General features: G+C 43.1%; 1 protein-coding gene across 1 annotated transcript in view; it reads left to right on the forward strand.

Moving 5' to 3' along the window:
• TULP4 (TUB like protein 4) overlaps positions 1-26680 on the forward strand; it is a 133840-nt gene that overhangs the window by 62125 nt on the left and 45035 nt on the right. The window contains 2 exon segments of the mRNA XM_086632009.1: positions 16015-16143; positions 16429-16590. Of these exon segments, the coding sequence (XP_086488135.1) occupies positions 16015-16143; positions 16429-16590 (291 nt within the window).

The raw sequence follows: 26680 nt of genomic DNA on the forward strand, positions 1-26680 counted from the left end.
GCCCGCTCCCTCCGTGCCGTCGGTAGCCTTGGAAGTAGCCACTGTTTCCTTTTCCATTTTGTTCTCTTATGTCCATCTCAGCGATTTTAGTCACCTCGATGGCTGCCCTAAACGCCTCTATCGCTGAACATGGTGTAAACGAACCCACTCAGGGGCAGCCTGCAGGTGTGGGGGTCTCCAGTATTCCTTGGGTGGCCAGAAATATCCTACAATTGTGTGTAACTCATACAGAGGTCTTACGGTTGGACTTGATGATCAGGATGACGATAGTTGAGTATTTCTTTGGGAATTGAGGGTGGAGCCAGGCTCTTCTCAGTGGCATCCAATGATGGGACAAGGGGAAATGGATACAAGCTGGAACACAGGAGGTTCCGCTTAAACATGAGGAAGAACTTCTTCCCAGTAAGGGGAACAGAACACTGGAACAGGCTGCCCAGAGAGGTTGTGGAGTCTCCTTGTCTGGAGATGTTCCAAACCCACCTGGATGCGTTCTTGTGTGATCTGATCTAGGTGGTCCTGCTCCGGCAGGGGGATTGGACTAGATGATCCTTTGAGGTCCCTTCCAATCCCTGACATTCTGTGATTCTGTGATTCTGTAATTTGGGATAGTAGAGTAGTCCCACTTCAGCAGTGAAACGCCCAGCTGTACCATGTGTCTCCAGTCTGCCTTATAACTCACCTTGATTAGATCAGTGCGCAGCTATTAGCACCTGGGAAATGTTAATAGATTTGAAGTGCTGATCGGTGCTTTTACTCAAGTTTGGATTATTTTTTGCTTTCTAGTATTTGAAAAAAATAATTAGGCTTGAAGCATTGTAGCTGTCAGAGAAATAGTCACGCTTGGACTACGCATTTTGATGCTTGCCCGTGAATTCTAAGGTCTTTTCCGTTTACATTGCTGACGAAAATCAAGTTTTTAGAGCAGTTCTTAAAGGATGAAGTTCATCTCCGTGGAGAGGGCTTGCACAAAGCTTAGGCTGCAGTCAGGTCCCACGTGGGACTTGTGTGGAGGACCGTTGCAGTGATCTCAGTTATAGTCCACCCTGTAAAACCATCCAGAGAGTCATTGACCGGCTTCTGCTTACAAAATCCCTACCACAAATGCTAATGATGATGTTCAGAAACTTGGAATGATGTTACTTAGTTGCCATGCTGCATAAGTTTGAGTATCTGATGAGTAAAAAATTATATGTGGCCTTAGTATATTTGATACAGACAGACTTAGTATGTTTGATACGGGTAGATCCTCAATGGATTTAAACTGAAAGAGGGCAGATTTAGGTTAGATATAAGAAAGAAATTCTTTACATTGAGGGTGGTGAGGCAATGGAACAGGTTGCCCGAAGAAGTTGTGGATGCCCCATCCCTGGAGGTGTTCAAGGCCAGGTTGGATGAGGCTTTGGGCAACCTGGTGTAGTGGAGGGTGTCCCTGCCCATGGCAGGGGGGTTGGAACTGGATGGTCTTTGAGGTCCCTTCCAACCTCAACCATTCTATGATTCTATGTGGTCACAAGACACTATTATTTTTCTGACACTTCTCAGAATAGACCTCAGATGGTGAAGAACTTGTAATGCCTCCTTTCTCTGTGTTAACTATCACAGTTCTATTAAAAAAAACCACATTTATATTACATTTTTGTGAGTTTCCCTTAAAGTTTCCTCATAGTGCAAGTGTTTTTTTCTTGAATAATGTTCTCGTGCATGCATATGTACCTGCAGAGTTACAAAACGATATTTCACTATTATGCAAACACTTTGTCAGGAAGTTTTAACCACCAAACTGGGAAGATCGAGTATAAGGGAGAGTGCCTCTGTCATAGTGACTTTACTGACTTTTCCCAGCAATTCATTGTTGTAGAGGTATTCCCAGACAAGAGAGCGTTGACAAGGTAGGAAGGTACTACAGGAATTCCTAAGGAGCTGCCGTCGAGAAAGCACAGTAGAGCTAGTTAGTTTTGAGTAGGAATAGTTTTCAATAATGTTTTTTGTTATCTTGTCTCCTCTGTTTTTTTTTCATAGTTATTTGGTGATGGTTATAATACGTGGTTCTAAACAGTATTTTGTCCTTGATTGCATATTTTTAAAAAGAAGAGGCAGAATAAAAGCTTGCTGTGCTGCAATGTGTCTGTGTCTCTGCATCTAATATTTGTCAGTGGTTTTAGCCAGGAAAAAAAAGACTGAAAGAATTTTAAATCTGTCTTATGTGGAGTGCTTTGGTGGTTTTTCTCTCCTTGGAACTTCTAACAAAGATGTGCATGACCTCATGGTGATGATGCATAGGTGGTTGTCAGTGAGTGTTATTCATGTTTTTAAAGCTTGAGATTCATTTACACTGAGCTTCTCATACACACCCCAAAAGTGAATGTAAACGTGGAGGTTGTAGAACGGTCCTGATTTATGCCATCTGTAATGTAATTTTGTCAGACCTTAGTGAAATGACCATTAAGCTCGTGTACTTTTAATTTAATATAGGCTAAATACCAGAGAATTTTAAACCTGGCACTTTTTTCTTGCGGGAAAAGTTTGACCGTAGATACTTGAGCCCAAGGAAGCGCCAGCTCTGCAGTTATTGCATGTGTCTTATTTTTGACAGCAATGGACCTTTCCTGATGATGCTCATCAGTGGTTTGCTAGAGAGACGGGGAACTATTTTCCTCTAGGAAAATTTTGACCTTAAGGCAAAACAGTTGTTCCATCTTTAGCTAGAAGAGTCAACTCTCCTTTCTGATGGTGGTTTTATCCATATGGAAACTAGAACAAAGCAAAATCTTTCTTCTTACAAAGCAAGGCAATGGAAGTGCTATTTTATCCTTTGCTTATCCTTATGAACATGCAGGTTTGTTTTATTTTTAGTGAACTTGGACTTGCCTCTGCACTTCAGGGGAGTATGTATGGGCAATTAAACAGAAGTGTCTTGCAGGAAGGGTTAAGGACAGGAAGGCCATTGACAGGAGACCGTGGTAGTAATACACGTGCTAGAAAGGAGTTTCTCTCACTGGAGGTGAGCATGGCATAACTCTAAAATGACTTTTCTGTGGAAACAGTTCTCTTTTCTGTAAAAGAGCTTCTGGGACTTGAGCATCCTCGTGAAGGCCAAGAAGGCCAATGGCACCCTGGGGTGTATGAGAAGGGGTGTGGTGAGTAGGTCGAGAGAGGTTCTCCTCCCCCTCTACTCTGCCCTGGTGAGGCCACATCTGGAATCTTGTGTCCAGTTCTGGGCCCTGCAGTTCAAGAAGGACAAGGAACTGCTGGAGAGAGTCCAGCGCAGGGCCACAAAGGTGATGAAGGGAGTGGAGCATCTCCCTTGTGAGGAAAGACTGAGGGAGCTGGGTCTCTTTAGCTTGGAGAAGAGGAAACTGAGTGGGGACCTCATTCATGTTTATAAGTATGGAAAGGGTGACTGTCATGAGGATGGAGCCAGACTCTTCTCAGTGGCATCCAACGATAGGACAAGGGGAAATGGATGTAAGCTGGAACACAGGAGGTTCTGCTTAAACATGAGGAGGAACTTCTTCCCAGTAAGGGGAACAGAACACTGGAACAGGCTGCCCAGAGAGGTTGTGGAGTCTCCTTCTCTGGAGATGTTCCAAACCCGCCTGGACACGTTCTTGTGTGATCTGATCTAGGTGGTCCTGCTCCGGCAGGGGGATTGGACTAGATGATCCTTTGAGGTCCCTTCCAATCCCTGACATTCTGTGATTCTGTGATTCTGTGAAGGGGAGTCAAAAGCAGACCATACGCCTTATCACTGTTGCTCTGTTGTCTCTGAGAAGGGGAATGAGCAGACCTCCACCTGTTTCCCTTCCACAAACAGTGTGCAGATATCTCATACATATGATTGACTTTAGACCTTCACTCTTTTCATGCCTCAATTCTTTTCCTTCTGATTATACCCAACTATTTTCTTTAATAGCTGTTGAAGGAATAATTAAGAAAATGATTCAGATGAGAACTGGTAGCCAGATACCAGCATCTTGTCATCCATGTTATGTTCATATCACCTGTCACTTGTTTCTCGCACGCAACTTCCAGCTCTGACAAGTGATCCGTCAAAGATCCCCGGCTGCCCAAACACATTTATTTGACATACTTTGGAAACAGCTAAATTTTATTTTTTTTAAAAAAAACATCCCCTACAACTGTAGTTCTTTGAACCCACAAGTAAACATGGTGCTTCCAAAGTGAAAAGAGTAATTCCTTTGGAACTGGCTCTGTGAGCCACTTAATTCGTAGGAGCATAATGCATTTTGTTTGGTACCTGTGAGGGGCATTGGGGATCCTTTCCTCTAAGATGGGGTGATCAGATGGCATGTTTTGTGTTCTGTGAACATATAAAATGATTACGTGGCAAATCCTTGGGATTAATAGACTTTGGGGGTATATTTTTTAAAATGCAGTGTGTGACTTCAGGAACGTAAGGACATTTGTAAAGCTTTAGAGCCTTTCTGAGTCCTCATCTTGGCAGTTTACTATCAAGGCTCCTAAATGTATTCAATGAGATGTTGACAGTCTAGGTATTTTTAAGATGACATCTTACTCACACTGTGTAAGTACATTCCCTGCTCAAAGTAGCTATCAAAACAAGTTATTCTTGCAGTTGCCTGTTTGCCAAAATCATCCTCTAGAGCTCATAAAGGTCAGACTCTCTTCGATTGGGGATTGGATGCCAATAAACTTGTTTCAAAAATAAGTATATGTGGTGGGTTGGATGCCAACGCCAAGATACCTTTCAAAAACAGACATGTGTGGCATTCGTCTGCAAAGCAAATAGACAAAACTTGCTGGGGAGCATCAACACACTTCCCAGAGGGTGAGCAACCACACTGTTACTCTCAGAGGGTACCAGCCTCTCACTTGGAGAACCAGTGAGTGCTGGGTGAATGGTTACCTCCCCTGGGCCTGCTCAGAAGGACATTGCTGGTGAACTGCATTGCTCTGCCTGACCTTTGCTCTTTCTGCAGCTGAGCAGATGATCTGAGCCTTTGTCAGACCAGTGTGTGCTCTGAGCATTATCAAAACAGGCGCCAAGGAGAAAGGGGCGTATTGAACGGAATGGCACAGAGCTTCTCGTGTATCCCTACGTTGTACTTACCTTTAGAATCATAGAATCATAGAATGGTTAGGGCTGGAAGGGACCTTCGAAGGTCATCTAGTCCAACCCCCCTGCAAGGAACAGGGATATCTCCAACTAGATCAGGTTGCTCAGGGCCTTGTCCAACCTGGCCTTGAACGTCTCCAGGGATGGAGCATCCACCACCTCTCTGGGCAACCTGTTCCAGTGTTCTACCACTCTCATAGTAAAAAATTTTTTCCTAATATCCAACCTGAACCTACCTCCCTCTATTTTAAAACCATTACCCCTTGTCCTATCATAACTGGCCCTCCTGAACAGCCTCTCCCCATCTTTCCTGTAGGCCCCCTTGAGGTACTGGAAGACCGCTATAAGGTCACCCCGGAGCCTCCTCTTCTCCAGGCTGAACAGCCCCAACTCTTTCAGCCTGTCCTCATAGGAAAGGTGCTCCAGCCCTCTTATCATCTTCGTGGCCCTCCTCTGGACCCTCTCCAACTGGTCCATGTCCTTCTTATGTTGGGGGCTCCAGAACTGGACGCAGTACTCCAAGTGAGGTCTCACAAGGGCAGAGTAGAGGGGGAGAATCACCTCCCTCGACCTGCTGGCCACACTCCTCTTGATGCAGCCCAGGACGCGGTTGGCCTTCTGGGCCGCAAGAGCACATTGCTGGCTCATATTGAGCTTCTCGTCCACCAGTACTCCCAAGTCCTTCTCCTCAGGGCTGCTCTCGATCCAGTCACCACCCAGTCTGTATTTATGCCTGGGATTGCCACGACCCAGATGTAGGACCTTGCATTTGGCCTGGTTAAACTTCATGAGGTTGGTACGGGCCCACCTCTCCAGCCTGTCAAGGTCCCTCTGGATGGCATCCCTCCCTTCCAGCGTGTCAACGGCACCACACAGCTTGGTGTCATCGGCGAACTTGCTGAGGGTGCACTCCATGCCACTGTCCACGTCACCGACAAAGATGTTGAAGAGGGCCGGGCCCAACACGGACCCCTGAGGGACGCCACTCGTGACCGGTCTCCACTTGGACATTGAGCTGTTGACCACTACTCTCTGAGTGCGGCCATTGAGCCAATTCCTTATCCACCGAGTGGTCCATCCATCAAACCCATGACTCTCTAATTTAGAGAGAAGAATGTCGTGCGGGACAGTGTCAAAAGCTTTGCACAAGTCCAGGTAGATGACATCCATTGGTCGACCCTTGTCCACCGATGCTGTCACCCCATCGTAAAAGGCCACCAAGTTGGTCAGGCACGATCTGCCTTTGGTGAAGCCATGTTGGCTGTCACCCACCACCTCCTTGCTCTCCAATCATAGAATCATGGAATGGTTTGGGTTGGAAGAGACCTTAAAGATTGTCTTCTTCCAACCCTCCTGCCATGGGCAGGGACACCCTCCACTACACCAGGTTGCCCAAAGCCTCATCCAACCTGGCCTGGAACACTTAGACTAATAAGTGTCCAAGTCTTGGACACAGAAGTCCACACACCTTGGACTTGTAGAAGTCCACAGAGAAGTCTGTGGTCAGAAGGTACAGAGTTGGACCTGCACCTTTCAGGTCCGTTAAGGTCAGCACCTTATTGCTGGTCCAGCCTTACCCCAGATTTCAGTTCGTGCAAAGTTAGGTCCCCAGCTGACGCAGATGTCACACTTAGCTTATTGATAGTGTTACACCATAAAATCAGATTTCTAGTTTAAAAAAAAAAAAAAAAAGCTATTCCAATTTGATCTTTGCCCGGACTTTTTTGTATTTTGAAAACCCCAGACTTAGTAGCTTCTAGATCAGCTCTCACAAGAATGTTGTTGTATTTGTTTAAATAGCATATAGAGAAATCGAAGCTCCTTTCCAAAGAGCAGAAGAAGCAAGATGACAGCTGCTGGCAGAGTAATACACTTTTTTCAAGGAAAAAACAGGATCCAGGATAAAGGGGCAGCCCTCTAATGTCCGTGTGGCAGTGGCAAGCGCTGCCCACGGCAGCAGCCATCCCCCCGGGGCTTCTCCCACGGCAAGGGTAAGGGTTATTAAAGGACATTCATCCCTGAGGGATTTGGAGGCTACTCCAGTCTTTCCAGGAAAAGAGTTCATTTTCTTATTATTTCGACTAAAGGAACACAAAGGATTTGGGTGGTGCTTTCTGTCTCCAAGAATTTGTTGGCTGTTCCTTTACCCACTGGGTAACACGCAGCCCCTAGTGTGAGCTGGCAGTTTTTCTCGAGAAACGTAGACTCTGACTCTTCGAAATTTGCTGTTCTTTAGCTGCAGCACAAGGTTTGTTACTAATAGTAGTAGTTTCTTCTTAATAGTAGTTCCTTGACAGGTATCATACCTTGGAAACTGACAGCTCCATAGGCAAATGAAGCACTTCCACCGGGGTGTAGTGTCACTGGAAACACGGAGTCAAAGCTCTGCGGGTGTGGGAGAGACAGGGAGCATATCGTTAGGGGATGCCATATAAGACAAGTAGGATAGGAGGATGGGTGTGCCACCCAGGAGAGGCAAACTAGCTGTCTACCATGTCTGCTGATTTTTTGTCTAGTGTTATTAGTAGGAAAAATACTTATGTGATGCTCTTTGTCTGCCTGATGGAATTGGTTTGAATGGAAAGAATTATGGTGACGTTATTGTCCCGGCAAGAAATGAAGGTCGTAAACGAAGATGAAAGTAAGAGCAGTTGCAAACTATCTGTTTGCAGCATGAGAAATTAGGAGAGAGAAACGTGAATAGCCTTTTTAAAAAAATTACTAATATTTTAAAAAGTTAAACTTCATGTTTCATCGAACTAAGCATACACAGAAGTGTTTAGAACCAAGCATTGGTTGCAGGTAAAGAGTAGTGAGAAGCACCAGCTTGTTAACTGCAACCCTACTGCTTGTTCTGGGCACCTGTCGTCCTTTCAAATTACATTTTAGTTATTTTAAATTTGGGTAACTAACTTCAGGTCAACAAATGTACAAAGTTGGCACAGCTTCCTCAAGGATTTAATAGAGATGTGTGTTCATGCACACACCTGTGTTCTATGTAATGTATATACACATTATACGTGTGTATCTATATCTCATGTATTACATAGAGAGAGACACTGAACAGTATTAGCAGGTAAAGGTGGTTCTTGGTTTCTCTGGTCCCTTTACTTTTACATTTCATTTCTGTTCTGCACTGTACACTCATGTTTTTTCTTTGATAGATGTGCTTACATCTTACACATCTCTTCATCTTCATTGCCATTAGTAAACCATAATGTGTGCCACTGTGTTGCACTTACTATATGCACTATATACACGTATTTTTCTGGGCTTGTAACTGTGAGTGAAGGTCAATCTGCTTACGAGAGGATTGCATAATAGGATTGTTCCATACAGCAAATAGGTGATGCTCAGCGATCCCAGGTAGCTTGTCCAGTCCCCTTTTCCAGCGCTTTGTTTCAACCCTTACATGTTCCTTTAAAAGCTTAAGTACTTTCCTAAAAGCACAGGGTTGGAAGAAGCCTTTGGATAGACTGAGCCCTGTACTCTGCTGCTTGTAGGCAATAGCTTCATCTCCTTTATTAGTTCTTCTGTTTCTGTCCAAGGAACAATTGGGTCTCTCGCCATCGCTGCTTGGAAGGTAGATTCTTATCAGCACTTTCAATAGCATTAGAAATGTAGTATGATTTGTTAGGGAGGGGGGAAAAAAAGCCAACAATTCTATAGAATGTTTAGTATTGTATATAGTCAATAGACTTATAATGCATCACATCCTTCCAGTACGTGCATCCTTGCAGCCTTCCAGTACTTAAAGGGTGCCTACAGGAAAGCTGGTGTAGTGGAGGGTGTCCCTGCCCATGGCAGGGGGGTTGGAACTGGATGATCTTTGAGGTCCCTTCCAACCCAAACCATTCTGTGATTCTATGATTCTATGAAAATTATCTTCCATGAATAAAACTTCAAGGAACTCCAGGCCTAATATATCAAGCACAATGTAAAGGTCAATACATTGCCCCCAAACTGGATGTTTTCCATGAAGTTCAACGAACTTTTAAATCAGGGTCTTAAGTTTTCTTTGAGCTCCTTTTCATACAATGCATAGTGGTGAAAAATTTGTTTCAGAAGTGTGACATTCAGCATCTCCAACAGCTCTGTTTTAATAGTCAACTTGATTTTCAGGAATTAAATTTAATTAATTGTAAAAGTGCTAGAAATTCTTCCCAAGAACTGACTGCATACTATAATGCTGCAAACACAGCAGAATCAGCAAAAAATAAAAACTTTATAAATTTTTTTCATCAAAAATTAAGGATATGCGAGGATTTGTTATCCTCAACGTTAAAAATCTTGTTTATGTATAAAATTACAGGGAAAATATTGTTAACTTACACTTGGGAGATGAACCCGTGCATCTACTTCCAGTACTACAGACTAATCAAGAACAAAATAATTGATAACATTTCCCAATTTAAAATGTTGTGTGAACATAAATTATAGTTTATGAACCTCAGTTACTTCCCCGTACTTCTTATCTTCCCAGATTCTCCATTTGGAAAAGGCCTTGTCTTGTGGCAAAGGAAACATCTGTATTATTCTATTTGAAAAAGTAACAGACAATTTTTTTTTTTTTTTTAAGATCACTTAAATATGCTTTAAAATTTCCATTTTCATTCACTCTAAAGTTTTTTGGTCCATTACTGCAAATAACAAAACAAAGTCCAATCAGTCTCTGGCCCAGAAGATCATCAAGTTTCTTAGAAAGACACTGCCACAGAAAGAGCATCACGCAGGCAGCAATGTCATTATTTATTAAAATCTTAGACAAGAAATTGTGAGCAACTGTAACTGTTGGAGTGGCAAATATGTGATTTATAGTCAATGTGACCTCTTCCCAACAGAAGCCAGGGTTGGTGATTTAAATTCATTACCTGCTATTGGCACTTTCATTAATTTTTTCACATTTTCTAACACAAGATCACTAAAATCCAGAGAGCTTTTATTTCTAATTTCATTATAGGTTTTGAATGAGATGACTGAAAACACGATATCGAAGATATCCTTAATCTAGAATATCGTAACAACAGTCATTACTGAAATCCTACCTCTGTAGTTCCTAAAACATACAGCATATAATTGCTACAGGGGCAAGGGACAAACATCTAGAAAAAATTAATGGGTAAATAACTAGGGCAATTAGTTCCTAGAGTTTCTTACCAAATTTAGATAGATTTTATAACTGATACACTGTACTGAGTCACAGTGAGTCATTTTTTAAATATCTCGGATCCTCCATCCGTTTTACTGGGGAGTAGGCATATGCTCTAAAGACAGAGGTCTTCTCCAGCATTCATTTCCACATATGCCATGGAGATGTGCTTGCAGATGGATGACCACAGCAACAGAGACTAGAGAACACTTGACTACAGCCCAATTTGCTACACCTGGAAGTCCGCGTTCCTTTGTTTGGCATGAGCATTCTGAAACGATGAGTGAACCAGGCGTCTTTGTAGGGTGCACAGGATAGAATCATAGAATCACAGAATGGTTTGGGTTGGAAGAGACCTCAAAGATCATCTAGTTCCAACCCCCCTGCCATGGGCAGGGACACCCTCCACTACACCAGGTTGCCCAAAGCCTCATCCAACCTGGCCTTGAACACTGCCAGGGATGGGGCAGCCACAACTTCTCTGGGCAACCTGTGCCAGTGCCTCACCACCCTCTGAGGGAAAAATTTCTTCCTTATATCCAATCGAAATCTCCCCTCTTTCAGTTTAAAGCCATTGCCCCTTGTCCTGTCACTACACACCCTTGTAAAAAGTCCCTCTCCAGCTTTCCTGTATGAAAATTATTATTCCTGTATGAAAATTATTATTTTCATAATTTTCTGTGTGAGATAACAGTTTAGAAACTGATGAATGTCAGTGATACAAGTTTTTTCTAGAGTAGAACAAACGCAATTTGTGATTTTTGTAGCCCTTAAAACCACAAACGGCAAACAAACGAAAATCATTAGGTGATATACGAAGGTTATGTGGACCACAAGTGGTCCACAGACAACTTTCTTTGGCACACCAACATTTTTGCTCTTTCAGTACGAGATAAAACAGTTTAGTCCTTCAGTACCTGTGTGAAGATGCTAAGTAGGAAGCAGAGAACCGTAAAGGCAGAAGTCAAAATGGGTCCCCGGTGAGTCCAAGCCGTTAGTGAAAGTAATGATGTCTTTGTGTTTATGGGTTAGCAATAAAATTCCTCTTTGCAGCGGGGTAATTCAAGCTGATGAGTTATTTAAGGGCGCTATTGATGGGGCATGTTTGCATATGCTTTATGTTTGAGCCAACATAAAAGCCAAAAGTCATTTTAATACTTAGGACAATCCTTCTTCCGTTCTTTATCTCTGCTTCAGTAAGGTGAGTATCCGAAATGAAATTGGAAACACTCAAAGCAGCTGTGGACTCAGCACCTGTAGTCAAATGTTGCATGTAGTCAATGGAAGCATCTTTAAAATGACCTTATTTACAGGCTGAAAGAGTTGGGGCTGTTCAGCCTGGAGAAGAGGAGGCTCCGGGGTGACCTTATAGCGGTCTTCCAGTACCTCAAGGGGGCCTACAAGAAAGATGGGGAGAGGCTGTTCAGGAGGGCCTGTTGTGATAGGACAAGGGGTAATGGTTTTAAAATAGAGGGAGGTAGATTCAGGTTGGATATTAGGAAAAAATTTTTTACCATGAGAGTTGTAGAACACTGGAACAGGTTGCCCAGAGAGGTGGTGGATGCTCCATCCCTGGAGACGTTCAAGGCCAGGTTGGATGAGGCCCTGAGCAACCTGATCTAGTTGGAGATGTCCCTGTTCCTTGCAGGGGGGTTGGACTAGATGACCTTTGAAGGTCCCTTCCAGCCCTAACCATTCTATGATTCTATGATTCTATGATTATAAAATGATAACATTTGCGCTGTGTTTAAAGAAGTTGAGTTTTCAAATTACGAGTTTGCTTCCTTCTCAAGATGTTATCAGAAGGCATCTAAAATCATTGTCTCATTTGTGATTATAAAGCAGGAAGTTTATTTTGGAAGCTACTAATTTGTATCTAGGTGGGATGGAGGGAGAGAGGCTCTAGTTACTCATGCTTACATTCAAATGTACCCTTGGACGTTTTATCTAATCCAAAGAAAAGACAGGTTGTACAGAATGTGAATCAAAAGTTATCTTCGAGTTTTAACAAGATTCCTACTTAAAATAGAAAAGAGACAATCCACGTCAAGGTGACTGTTGTCACTGTGCCCATAATTTCGTGTCATTAAGTCAACTGGTGTGTCTGTTCTGTAAAATCATATGCTCATCTCAAATCTTTGTCAGACAAAACAGGGCAATTTTAAGACAGGTAGTAGCACCTTTGATGATGTTAGCTAAAAACCATATTATTTGCACAATTAGTTTTATCTTTTGTTCCTAAATTTTCTCTAGCAGTTTATTCTGTGTGATCTGTCATCTAGGGTGGATGATCTACTTAGGGATATGGTTTAATGGGGATTAGGGACGGTTGGACTCGATGATCTCTGAGGTCTTTTCCAACCTAGAAATCTATGAATCTATGAAATGTCCAACCTGAGCAGTGTCTAAGCATTAAAGATCTGGGTTTTAGTGGTGATAAGTACCTTCTACTCTGTTAATAGTCATCGTTAGCAGCTTCCAGCCTTTAAAAATGAAGGTTTTTCAGTGTTATCCTTGGGGTTTTCTTCACTTCTTTCATAATACTATTAGGCATTACTGAGAAGTACAGTTCCGTCGTCATCGTCGTTGCGTTTCGCCTCAGGGAGGATGAAACGACAGCTCTGTGCCTGGGAGTTACACCAAAACCAAAACAAAGTTGTGACAAATCTGTGCTAGTCTTCTTTAGACAGAAGGGACAGAATGAAACCTCTACCAAAGTACAACTGCTTGCATTACTATGATGGAATATTTTATTTACTGCTTTTCTAATAAAAAATGAAAAAACCCCAATGTGCCATACAATCCATCTAGTGGCACGGTATAATCTACTCGACTGGAGACAGGACTGGCAACTTGGAATGCAGCTGCAAGGTTATTATCAAGTAGAGGCGAGTGTTTTTCTGCAGAATTTCAAATGAAATTCTTCTTAGCTGCTGAACAACAGGGAGGTGGTTTGCCATAGGCCCTTCTCCCCGTGTTGTTGACACATGCACGAAGAAACAGGTTTCTTCTGGTTGTTTAATCGATCAAGGGTTGATACTTCAGGCTGGTGAGCTCCACTGATGGACACGTTCTGAAGCTACGTTCATGGAGCTACTGGAACAAGTCCAGAGGAGGCCACGAAGATGATCCGAGGGCTGGAGCACCTCTGCTATGGAGACAGGCTGAGAGAGTTGGGGCTGTTCAGCCTGGAGAAGAGAAGGCTCCGGGGGGATCTTATTGCAGCCTTCCAGTACCTAAAGGGGCTACAGGAAAGCTGGAGAGGGACTTTTTACAAGGGCGTGTAGTGACAGGACACGGGGCAATGGCTTTAAACTGAAAGAGGGCAGATTTAGATTGGATATAAGGAAGAAATTCTTTACATTGAGGGTGGTGAGGCACTGGAACAGGTTGCCCAAAGAAGCTGTGGCTGCCCCATCCCTGGAAGTGTTGAAGGCCAGGTTGGATGAGGCTTTGGGCAACGTGGTGTAGTGGAGGGTGTCCCTGCCCATGGCAGGGGGGTTGGAACTGGATGATCTTTGAGGTCCCTTCCAACCCAAACCATTCTGTGATTCTATGATTCTGACGCTTGACACTCTGTGAGTCAGTGTAGCACACGCTGAGTGTAAGATCATCCTTCTTCAGCTGTCAAGTTTAGGTTTCAGGTATGCATATTTATATCCTAATTCTGAAAATGACTGCTGATTTCGTTGTGAAGCATGAAGGGTCTACTCAGAGCTCATCTTAGAACTGGAATCTTTAGGAGGATTAGTCCATCTCTGTAAACAGCAAAATATATTTCAGGAAAATCTTCTCTTTCTGTCTCTTCTAGATGATTAGTTATCTGTTTAGATTTATGAAGAAACATCTTTAGAGCTGAATGCCAATTAAGTATTTAAAATAACATTCTGATTGACTATTTAATATATATTTTCTTTCTTTGCGTGTGCTGTGTCTCAGTAAAATAACTGGGGGAGAATCTCCTTGTGTATGAACGTAAGCGTCCGTCCCATATATATCTGCATGTTTTTGAAATAAAATTTGGAAAAAAGTTTTTAAGAAAAAGTCGCTAGCAGAAGGTAAATGGTTTTAGTTTTAATTTCTACTTCAAGCACTAGGATGACGTGCTTTTTTCAGTTGTATACTGAGGTCTCAAGAGATACTGTATTTGTTGAATTGATATTAATTAGAAATGAGAGAGCAATTCGGTAGGTTTAGCCTTCATTAAGTTCTCCAGAAAAGCCCAGATAGCTCTAATGCAGAGAGAAGAACCTAAAACTGCTTTGTATTCCTTTTGCACTCAGTAGCAGAGCAATTTTTCTATGAAATTGCTATTTTTAAATAATTTGGGACTCTCAATTTTTGTGTGTGTCAGCATTGATACGAGTATTGAAATTCAGTCCAATACTGGTGTGTGCGACTTTATTGGAAGTCAGCAAGAGGTGATGAGGGTGGTGAGACACTGGCACAGGTTGCCCAGAGAAGTTGTGGCTGCCCCATCCTTGGAAGTGTTCAAGGCCAGGCTGGATGAGGCTTTGGGCAACCTGGTGTAGTGGAGGGTGTCCCTGCCCATGGCAGGGGGGTTGGAACTGGATGATCTTTGAGGTCCCTTCCAACCCAAACCATTCTGTGATTCTAAGGCAGGGTGGCAGCAGAAGTGGCACCTTTCAGTTGGTACCTTATGTTGCCCTGACAGCTACCTCTGGGCAGCAGCGTGACCGGAGAAGCCACCTCTGCAGCGCAGCTGATGGTCAAGGCTTGCCAGTGGTGAGGATGCCTTACTGGACTGGGGACGTGAGCTGTGACAGTTCTGTATTCATCACAACTTCCTCCTCCCTCTCTCGGGTGGTGAAGTCAGCAGGCAGGAGCTGTGAGTTTGAGGTTGTATTTTCTCTTCGCCTGTTTCTTGGCCAGAGGTGCCTGTACAGGTGTTTCAGGTTAGAAAAGGTGATCTTTGAGGTCCCTTCCAATCCAAACCATTCCCTCGTGAGACCTCACCTGGAGTACTGCGTCCAGTTCTGGAGCCCCCACCATAAGAAGGACATGGACCAGTTGGAGAGGGTCCAGAGGAGGGCCACGAAGATGATAAGAGGGCTGGAGCACCTTTCCTATGAGGACAGGCTGAAAGAGTTGGGGCTGTTCAGCCTGGAGAAGAGGAGGCTCCGGCATGACCTTATAGCGGTCTTCCAGTACCTCAAGGGGGCCTACAAGAAAGATGGGGAGAGGCTGTTCAGGAGGGCCAGTTGTGATAGGACAAGGGGTAATGGTTTTAAAATAGAGGGAGGTAGATTCAGATTGGATATTAGGAAAAAATTTTTTACCATGAGAGTTGTAGAACACTGGAACAGGTTGCCCAGAGAGGTGGTGGATGCTCCATCCCTGGAGACGTTCAAGGCCAGGTTGGACGAGGCCTTGAGCAACCTGATCTAGTTGGAGATATCCCTGTTCCTTGCAGGGGGGTTGGACTAGATGACCTTTGAAGGTCCCTTCCAGCCCTAACCATTCTATGATTCTATGATTCCGTGATTCTATGATTCTATGATTTGATGTGGAGTCTTGACAGTCCGTGAGATGACGGTGGCAGAAATCATTTGAAAGAGTGTCGGATGGTCTGTATGGGGCCTCCTGTTTGCTTATGCTGTGTTGAAAGTTGCTGGTTTGGACGTCGTCTTTAAGATTTAAAAGTGGTGATGTTTATTTTGCGGTATCATTTAACTGGTTCTTGTTGAATAGTCCTTAGCACAACATGCAGTTTTGGTAACGCTGGTTTCGTTTGTGATCTTTTAAGGTCGTGCTGGTGAGATGGAACGAACCATTCCAAAAATTAGCAACCTGTGACGCAGATGGAGGAATATTTGTTTGGATACAATACGAAGGCAGATGGTCTGTGGAGCTCGTGAATGACCGCGGGGCACAGGTTGGTACACGTTTTCTCTGCAGTTGGGAGTGATCGAGTCCTGAGAGGCAAAACAAAGAGGACAACGGATGGTACTTTGGAAAATAAAACCTTTCTTCGTTGAAAGGAACGTGCAAAAATTGTCACAGAGACACTTTGCAAGGACAGTTGCTTTATCTGATAGCCGTGACATTAGAGCTACAACTGGGCTAATAGCTACTCCATCTAGTTCCATGCAGTGCTACCTTTTATTAAAAAATTGTTACATGGCCAATATATCTATTTTTTTCTCTTTGGTGTGTTAAGGTAAGCGACTTTACATGGAGCCATGATGGGACTCAAGCACTTATCTCCTACAGAGATGGATTTGTGCTGGTCGGTTCAGTCAGCGGACAGAGACACTGGTCTTCAGAAATAAACTTGGAGAGTCAGATCACCTGTGGCATATGGACTCCAGATGACCAACAGGTAACGGAGCTTCTAGAGGTATTGATTGCGTTGTAGTCACAGGCTGTAGAACACACCTCTTAAAAAGCTGTTAAATAAAATGGTCACTTTCTAAGTACGGTTTCCCTCAAAACCAGTGCTCCCACAGATAATAAAAATTTAATTCATCCTGTCATTCTCATTAAGCAAATATGATAATGTACCAAGTTTTCTACCACCAGTTTTCACCCTAATGCACGTGCAGTCTTGTTCACGTTGGAGATAGCAATCTGTAATTGTACCCCTAATTTGTTGATACAGCTGTCTTGAAAACGTGTTTGAGTGGAGATACAGCCTGGACTAGTAAACATCGGACTGGTCATTTCTGTATAGAGCTGTCCAGTCTGCACTTGCAGCAAAAGCAGTTCCAGTGACAGACCTGGTTATGTTTGCCTTCACATGAGCAAATGGATCCAGTTGATTCTGAGTGTCGGAGAGACCTCTCAGCCCTGTGCGAGCAACATAACTTAAAAGAAGGTCATTTTTCCAACCATTGAGTCCAAAACTTGCTAAGCTTTGAAAAATCTTGTTAAACAATTCTTCTTTACTATTTTTCTAACGAAGCATGTAATATTCATAGAATCATAGAATCACAGAATGGTTGGGGTTGGAAGGGACCTCAAAGATCATCCAGTTCCAACCCCCTGCCATGGGCAGGGACACCCTCCACTACACCAGGTTGCCCAAAGCCTCATCCAACCTGGCCTTGAACACTGCCAGGGATGGGGCAGCCACAACTTCTCTGGGCAACCCGTGCCAGTGCCTCACCACCCTCACAGTGAAAAATTTCTTCCTTATATCCAATCTAAATCTGCCCTCTTTCAGTTTAAAGCCATTGCCCCTTGTCCTGTCACTACACACCCTTGGAAAAAGCCCCTCTCCAGCTTTCCTGTAGCCCCTTTAAGTACTGGAAGGCTGCAATAAAATCACCCCGGAGCCTTCTCTTCTCCAGGCTGAGCAGCCCCAACTCTCTCAGCCTGTCTCCATAGCAGAGGTGCTCCAGCCCTCGGATCAGAGGGGCAGAATCCCCTCCCTCGCCCTGCTGCCCACGCTGCTCTGGATGCAGCCCAGGACATGATTCTCACCAGGAGGTAGGAGCTAATTAACGAGAGATGCTCGAATGGCTCCCAGTGGCACCAGGCGTTTCGTGAGCTTGCCTCTCTGGTGCCTTGGTTTTGGTGTGACCTTAGTCTCCGGCAGGAATTTCAACTAAAAGATGTCGTTTGGATCCCTCCCATTTTCAGCGGTCACTGTGATTTGCAGTCGCTGCCACCATTTCAGGGAAGCAGTTGTACTGCACAGCTCCTAAGCTGGAAGTAGGAATAGGAACCTCACCTAGCTTCCGGAGCATGGCTTAAAAATGAAGAATTGATAAGTATTTGAAAACATTGCATCCGTTTGGGCACGATGTCGTCTTCTCACCTACATTTTCTTTGCCTGCTGCTCTGGAACGAGGAGTTCCTGCTTCCCTTCACTCACTGTTTTGGTTTTAATCAGGTGCTGGAGTGGGCGCCTGATTCAGGCAGCCCTGGCTGCTGCACTGGTCACACTGGTCGAGTTTAATGATGCTCAGACATCTAGTTGTGTGGGAAAAAAAAATCTCAAAGACAGCCTTTTAAGGAGTGACCGAAGGATGAAAGGGAGCTACAAACTGGGAACTGGGGTGGTACAGGGAAGGCAAATATTTACCTTAATTATTATGAACGAAGGGAAGGAAGGACAAAATGAAATAAGTCACAGCCTCTGAAATTCAAAAGTGTAAGCAATGATTTTGGTCTTGATTGGAATACTTCTGTCTCTATTCAGGATCTTTATAGGTTCACGTAAAGGAGCCTTTAGAATATCTATATTTTTGTGTCTTAACATTTAAAAATGCATATTTTCCCCCATGAATTCTGGGTGCAGAGACTATCAAATGACCTTACACTGACTAGGGCCACTCAGAATCGCACGGTAAGATACGGTGTTTGAGGAAGAACCGAAAGGCTTCTTTTCCTTGATGGATGAGTTACTCAGATTACTGGGAAAAATAGCTAGAGGGTTTTTGTAGCATTGAAGAAGTGTCGTTAATTAATGAGACAGTTTATTCAAGCCACAAGGACTGCAGACAATGGTTAAATTTGAAGGATTTGAAGACTGCGTGCTGCATGATTGAGCATTGCATTAAAATGCAAAAAGAGGACAGGGGAAGGAGACTTCAGTTGTCTTTCAAGATAAATCTGCTTGTTGTATAAAACAAACAGATAAACAAAATCCACCACAGCTTAATTGTCTTTAATATTTCGGACTGTTTTAGGAAGCACTTCAAACCTTTGCAGCAGACTTGCTATTAAAATTGATTTCTGCCTGCTTGTGCTGAGGGTTCTGTGAATGTTTACTATCCTATTGCATCCTTTTCTGGACAAAATATGTAGGGTTTTTATATATAATTGAAATGTTTAAATGTTTTTGCAGAGGCTTTGTATTCTTCTTTCATACTTTTATACGTGCTGGAAGCTGGTGACGCTTTGTTTTTGTTCTTTGCTTGGTGACTTGATTTTTATGATGCCACATAATAGTGACAAGACAGATTTTGGGTGAAAAAGTAATGCGAATTTTTAGTGCTCGTTAACCTTTCTTTCTCCCATCTCTTTTTATTATGTTGTTTTAAAGCTTCATTATGCATCTATTTCTGAAATAACAGATTTGTTCTTTTTTTCTTGTTTTTCCTGGTGTCTATGCATAGTTTTATTAGCATTGTCTTTCCCCTTTTTTGGCATTGTCTTTCCGTCTTTGCCTTTTTGTCTCAAGTCTGTTTTCATGCATCATTCTGCTGAGAATACAGCTTCCAAATAGAAGGAAGAAAAGGAATTAAATAGCTTGGTGCATTGTGCCTTTTTTTCCGTTGTGCTCTCCTTTTCTCCTTGGCAATGAGCAGCTACACCGCAGATTTCAATACTCAGCTGAGGACTTTATGAGCTTTGTCTTGAGTTCTGAGGAGGGTGGAGAAAAAGGATTTTCTCCCTGGAGCCTCTAAGGTTCATCCACAGCTTCAGGAGCTGTGGCATCTCTCTGTGGGTTTATTCCAGGCAAGGATTTTCCTGCCAGAAACCCTCGCGGGTAATTGGAGGAGCAGAGCAACAAGGTGACGTCTCCATGTGCTTTCGTCTTCCCACTCGCTTCATCTGTGCCTTGCCTCATCTTTCCCTTGATGCTCTTCATCCAGCCTGGAGTGGCAAGAAATTGGGAGAGCTGACGAGACGGTGCCATTTGTTCTAGTTGTGAGGGCTGTAACATGGGGGACGTTCATGTGGTGAGAAGCATCATGGCTCATGTTTTCTCAGTAGCTCCTGTGATGTTTTATGTCAACGCTGTTTCGGATGAGTCTTGCAAATAAGTTTCTCCCATAATGACTCTGTCTGAAAGGAGGAATGCAACTGTTTTAATGTTTTGCTTATCCGTGTAGACAGAGTATTTGATGTTTGTTGCTGCAAAAAGCGAACAGCTGTATGGATTTCTGCATCCCCTTGGATACACAGGGCACTAGGACATACAGATCACCCTCAACAGTGTATCTTGTAACTCTTTACCTTGATCTGACATGAGAGATAGGTTATGATACCCTTATTTTAGTTCATAGAATCATAGAATGGTTCGGCTTGGAAGGGACCTCAAAGATCATCCAGTTCCAACCCCCCCGCCATGGGCAGGGACACCCTCCACTACACCAGGTTGCCCAAAGCCTCATCCAACCTGGCCTTCAACACTTCCAGGGATGGGGCAGCCACAGCTTCTCTGGGCAACCTGTTCCACTGCCTCACCACCCTCAAAGTGAAGAATTTCTTCCTTATATCCAACCTAAATCTCCCCTCTTTCAGTTTAAAGCCATTGCCCCTTGTCCTGTCACTACACACCCTTGTAAAAAGCCCCTCTCCAGCTTTCCTGTAGCCCCTTTAGGTACTGGAAGGCTGCAATAAGGTCACCCCGGAGCCTTCTCTTCTCCAGGCTGAACAGCCCCAACTCTCCCAGCCTGTCTCCATAGCAGAGGTGCTCCAGCCCTCGGATCATCTTCATGGCCTCCTCTGGACCCGCTCCAGCAGCTCCATGTCCTTCTTGTGCTGGGGACTCCAGAGCTGAACACAGTATTCCAGGTGGGGTCTCACAAGAGCAGATGTCAGAGAAGGATGTCAGTGGCAGTGACAAACCAGAGGTGGAAAGAGAGGTGAAGATTCATTGTGCTATTCAGTTAGTACGTCCACTTAGCATTTTTATACCCAGCACTGTTTTACATTTTTGGAGCATCAGTGTTTGAGTCAGCAAAATAAAGATGAGCACAAATAGAAACACGATGTGTGGGATGTGTCAGGAAGAAAGAAGTCGTTTGCCTCTCGTCTCACCTTGCTGGCACTTGTACAGAGAGATTTGCTCACATAGCCCGAAGCCTTCAGTTCTTTGGAAGAGGAAATACTCCTTTGAAGCTTTGTTTCTGAAAAGCACTGTGGTACGCTTCAGCTGTGGGGGCAAATAGTACGAACGAGGATTTGCAGTGCACCCGTGCAAAGTCACAGCACCTACTTATGCTGCTTTTTAGGCAGTTCAGGGGAAAACATGGCACCTCCTCCAGGAAGCTGCTCTCTTTCTAAGGAGGTGTCATATGGAAGCTGGGAAAATTGCTTTAATTTGTTCATTCACATTTTGAGTTGGTCAGGAGAGGGCGTGTGAGTGGAAGTGTAATTCTTACGGAGGAAGAACTCTCCAATCTGTGAGGGTTTCACAGCTGTTTTCAGAAACAGTCTGTTTTATCCCTTTGCCAGAGACACGTGGCTCAGAACACTTTGGCCCCAGGACCCCTTTGGTTCATCCAGAGCTTTGTGGTCTTTCCAGTTCAAAATAAATACAGCTGCCAGAGTGGTTAATTTAAACTTTATTATCACTGGGACTTGATCCGTCAGTTTTTTGGAAGTTGGTAGGAAGACCAGGTGCCAAGTGGGGTCTTGAACTTGAGTGAGATGTGTTCAAGCCTGTGAATAGTCTGAAACCTTACTGCAGGGTAGGAGGATTAGAGGTGGTTAGGAGGAAATTTGTGGATTTCTCCACTAGGTCTTCTCTGGGAAAGCAAGGCCAAGTTTTGGAGTAAATTGGAGATGAAAGGTGATATTTCTGACAAGTGATATCACATAATCTTTCTATTGATGTGACACAAAGAGGTAGTATGCCAGTGGAAGGTGAGAGCAGTATCTCTTTATTCTCCAAAACCTTTCCCAACAGTGTTTCATCCTGCATGAATTCAACCTGAGGTCTCTGCTCTTTATCAGGAGGTGGTTTCTTGTCAGCGTTCAGATGTTCAGAGATTGTTGGTGACTGCATCAGCTGGAAAGGGATTAATCCTTCCCCAATGCTCCTTCCTCCTAATGCTTTTAGAAGGATAGTCATTCTTCTTCAGTGCCTCATTTGGTTAACAGTTTATTGCTCAGCCTGTCTCCGTGTTGACTCAGTTATACTTGACCTCACCCATTCTACGTATTTCCTGACCATGCTGGGTTACCCCTTTCTGCCAGCACCCAAGACCTAGAAGGAGAATGCAGAAGTTGAGGGGCTGGCTCCTGTTAGCATATAGCTCCACTCAGGGGCTTCTTGATTTTTGTATTAAGAAATTCAAAGCAGCAAGGGCATTTCTTCTAAACTGCTTTGTATTGCGTTTTCACTGGTTGCGAGTGCAAGCCTTGTTGCTAAGTAATCCCATTTTTATTTAGGGAATGAAAACAAACCACAAAACCCCAGCAGAAACTCTCGGACTTCTAAAACTCAGAAGGAAATTTCAACTTCAGCAGTGAGCATATGTTTCAGGAAATAACTAAACCCTGGCTTGGGAACAATGTAGGAGACTGCCAAGTGTATCAGTTGACTTCTGTGCCTGATTGAGTGGTTGTTGGTACAACTAATTGCATTTTCCCACCTAATAGCACCAAATGGTTGGTTTTATTGCTCTATGTAATTTGATATATGTGAAGAATATGTGTTTTCATGGACATGTGTGCACTTTCCTGACAGAGTTTAGTGAGAAAACAGAAAAACCTGCTGCTTGAAGAGTGTTCCAGAGTACTCCTGCTGTGGGAGCTCAGTGGTTCAGACTCAGAATTCTGTCTGTATTAAAAGCTACAGAAGATGCTCTACAGAAAGTGTTCCAGCTGTTGGCTTTTTGCTCGTTTTGCTTCAAATGTGATCTCGAACCTGACATAAGTTTAGAAAAAACCCCACAACTCTTTTCCATGTCTAAAGTAAACTGAGGCATATTGTTAATTCAGTATAGAAGGGCAACTCTTTTGACTTTAAAACCTATTTGTTACAGGATGCTTTCCTGAAAAATGTCTCAAGAGTCAAGAAAGAATATGGAAATGTGTGTGCCTGGAAATACATAAGTCAGGATTAGTCCAGGTATAATTACAGGGGCATATTGTAATCAGTCTTCCTGTGATTTGCCAGAATGCTTTCGAATAACAGTATCTCCACCTGGATGATTGCTTCCATCCTCACGTGTAAAGAGTGGTTGTGTAGCTTGAGATCCTGGTTTGAGACTACTTACATTTTTGGCTCCTGAAACAGTATGCAAGGCTGTATCTCATTTACAGTCATTCAGAGAGAAATAAAGCCAGTCCAGTTGGAATCCCCAGGTTTTAGGACTTCAATATTTATTAAATTGATTTTTTACCAAGATCTCCAGTGTATTTACTTTGTCTTCTCATTTGAGGGCTTTGTGATAGTTATCCTGACCCTATGGACTTCGTAAGAGAGAGAAGGAACAAGCCTGAAAGTAGGTAGCTACACCAGTGCTGCTTGTGAAAAGTGTTAATGGTCTTGAATGGGAATTTCACTGCTGTGGATATATGCACTCAGCTGGGTTATCTTGTGGTGTATCGTCCATGTGTGGGGCTGGTAACTCCTCATGTGCAAAGGAAACAAAAACTCAATTTTTTCAGACATAAAGGCTAGTACTTTCTCCCCCCGAGCTTGCGTGTGAGTTGTGGTGATGTTTCTTTTTGTGTCAGTTCAAGAAATCATTTTACAGCCGTTGAATTTTTAATGGAAAAGAAAAGTGTTCAGCAGGGGAGCAGCTGGTTCCCTCTCTCTGCTCCTTTCTCTCTCTGCATTTTAAGGTAAAAAGAAGGAAAGCCAGAAATACCGCACTGAGAAAAAAAGAAACTTTCACTTTTTAATGTATCCTAAGAGGCAGCTGCTGCACTGCCTCCTGCCTTGTGATCTAAACAAGAAGTGCACCAGGAATGCAAAATGCTAATACTGCGAGTAAATGGACTGCAAATTGTTGTAACTCGGCCTTTGCAAGACTGGCATTTTCTTGTTAGGCTAATGAATGAAAATATTTAAGGGCAATAATTTGCCAAGTTTTTCCCATGTTGCTAAGCCTACCTGCATAAATAGAAGGATCCATCATTTTGTACATTAATCAGTTTGTAGTTTAGTTAATTTTGGATCAGCAAAATAGATTTATGTTTGTGAGTATGACGGCATTATGGTTCCTATCATGAATGCTGATGTTTGGGCAAACAGGACTAGTTCAGCTTCCGTGAACTGCTCAGCATCTTCTGCCAAAGCAAATGCAGTTGCCCTATTAGCATTTTTGCAGAACGTAATTTCCAAGGTACAGTGCTGACTTTTTCCTTCGGGGGGGGTGAGGGAGGAGGCTGAAGGGAAAAGCATAAAGACAGGTCTAAATTTTGAGAAGGGGAGTGTAAGTGAGACAACTCTAAGTTTTTGTGAGGTCGTTCATGGTTTGCTTGGTCATAAGATGTCATTTAAGGCCAGGTTGGATGAGGCTTTGGGCAACCTGATGTAGTGGAGGGTGTCCCTGCCCATGGCAGGGGGGTTGGAACTGGATGATCTTTGAGGTTCCTTCCAACCCAAACCGTTCTATGATTCTGTGATTAGCAGTGCAAGGAGAAGAACTGGTCAGGAACCAGTTTGCAAAAGGGAAAACGTAAGTAGTCAATTTGCATTATGAAAATGAGGACAGTGGGTTTGCCTTTATGTCATGCTATGTTTAAAATTATTTTTTATTTTACAATACTGCTGTTTAAAATATTTACTGTTATGAGATAGCAACATTTACAGGTTACATACAGATATTTGTATTACTTAGGGCTGTAGAAGGCTTGAGTGTTTCATGTCCAGTAGAGCTCAGTTTGCTGCACTGGTCCAGTAAGCATCTTCTAGGACACATCTAACCCTTTGCCTTTAGAATGTGATCAGTCACTTCCTGGAAAAACTTTGTGTGATGACCTTGTCTTTCCAGCTGCCACCTATCCTGTGGGACAAGTAAGAGATATAATTCAAGAAATTGCTCAACAGAGTTACGGGTGACTTAGCCACAGCTTAGGGAAGGTTAGAGCACCTGAGATCTCACCACAGATGACATTAATTTTCAGAACCTTTTGGTATATCCAGGAATTTAAATGCAATCTGTTAATGCACCTTGCATAGTCCTGCAAGGCATGCTCTGTCTTTCTGTGAAAATTTTGATTTTTAAATAATCAAATTATACTAAGAATGAGTTCACTAGATGCATTTTCAATGCTGTTTTAATTAGCAGAATCTGAGTTGTTTTGCTTCCCTCAGTTGTCAGATGGACATTCTTTGTAAAAAGTCAGAGAGGTTCTTTTAAAAATGCTGAACAAGAGTAAAGCAGATGAAAGTTCCTTTTCCAACCTTCTAGCATCACAATACTGAAATCTTTCACTTGAAAATTGCTACCCTGAAGTAGCCTTCAATGGCTTTCTGTTTCTTCTCCAGTGACAGCCCATGTTCTGAAGATGTATTGATCAGGTTTCCTGGGAGTTTTGTTTAACCAGCAACGTTAGAAACCTTCAGTGTTAGTACTAAACGTCACAAAGGGAGCATTTTATTTTATCAATATCTTTCTGTAACAGTATTGACTGTTCAGTTTTTGGTAGTACAGATCACAACTGGAAATAATTCCGTCTTTTACCCCTCATATATACATCAAGTCGTTGAATACATTATTGTTGGGATGGGATTATCCTCGATTATTATAAAAGTCAAAGTGACTGTAGTTCTAGAAGGCTTCTTTGACAAAGAGGACAGGCAAAAATGCAGGAATGGACAGTGGCTGGTTCCCTGCAGGTGTAAGTCAGCACAGCTTCACTGACTTAAGTCTGTAAATCGTAACAATTTATTTTTCTCAGCTACTACATATGATCACATGTGGTGAGATGGCAGGATCTTCCCCTTTCCTACTGGGCTATTATATTCAAATTAACATAAACTGTGGACATTCTCACTGTTGGTGATTTCAATTTACTTACGTTAAACCAAATCAAATAGCAACAAAATGTGGTTTGTGCAAAAATAGCATCGCCATAAGTAAATTACAGTTCTCTTACAAAGTAGTGGGCCTCTTGACCTGGACCTTCAGTGCACTGGGTCTTTGGTTGATCTGTTGTAGCTCTGTTGATCTTGGTGCTGCCAAACTAGTTTCTGCTTCCTGTATGTGGTCCAGACGTGTTACGGCATCACAACAGATCGTACAGGAATAGCAACAGTTCAGCACAACAGATCCACACGTAGCACAGTCACTGAACAGGTTCAAGTTGTTCCCCTGGGACTGAATTTTTTAGCTTCTTGGCTGTTCTCATATTGATCTACTCACAAGATGAATACTTCAGAGCAGAATACCCGGTCTTTTGATTACCACGTCCTTTAGGAATTGATGTATTTCAGACTGCTGATTGAAGAGCCTTTGAAATCTTGGGCATCTAAGGGGATCGCAATCTGGAGTGATAGTTTCATGGATAATAGTTTAACAACTATTTCAAGTTGAAAAACCTTTAGATGAAAAACCTTCGTATTTGCCAAAACTAGCTGGCGAAACGCATCACAAGTTACCCCAGCGGCTAAGAGGTCAGCACATTTCAGAGAAGGGTATCTCTGAAGGTATCTGGATTTGTTACAATAGACATACATCACCCCAAGCTTAGGGTTCATGGAGAACCCAGACGTTTGTGTTTCAGGACCCAACTTTCAGCTCTTGGTATGCTTAAAAAACTGTGTGTGAATTATC

This window comes from Tauraco erythrolophus, chromosome 2, assembly GCF_009769465.1.
Source record: "Tauraco erythrolophus isolate bTauEry1 chromosome 2, bTauEry1.pri, whole genome shotgun sequence".
Taxonomy (NCBI): domain Eukaryota; kingdom Metazoa; phylum Chordata; class Aves; order Musophagiformes; family Musophagidae; genus Tauraco; species Tauraco erythrolophus.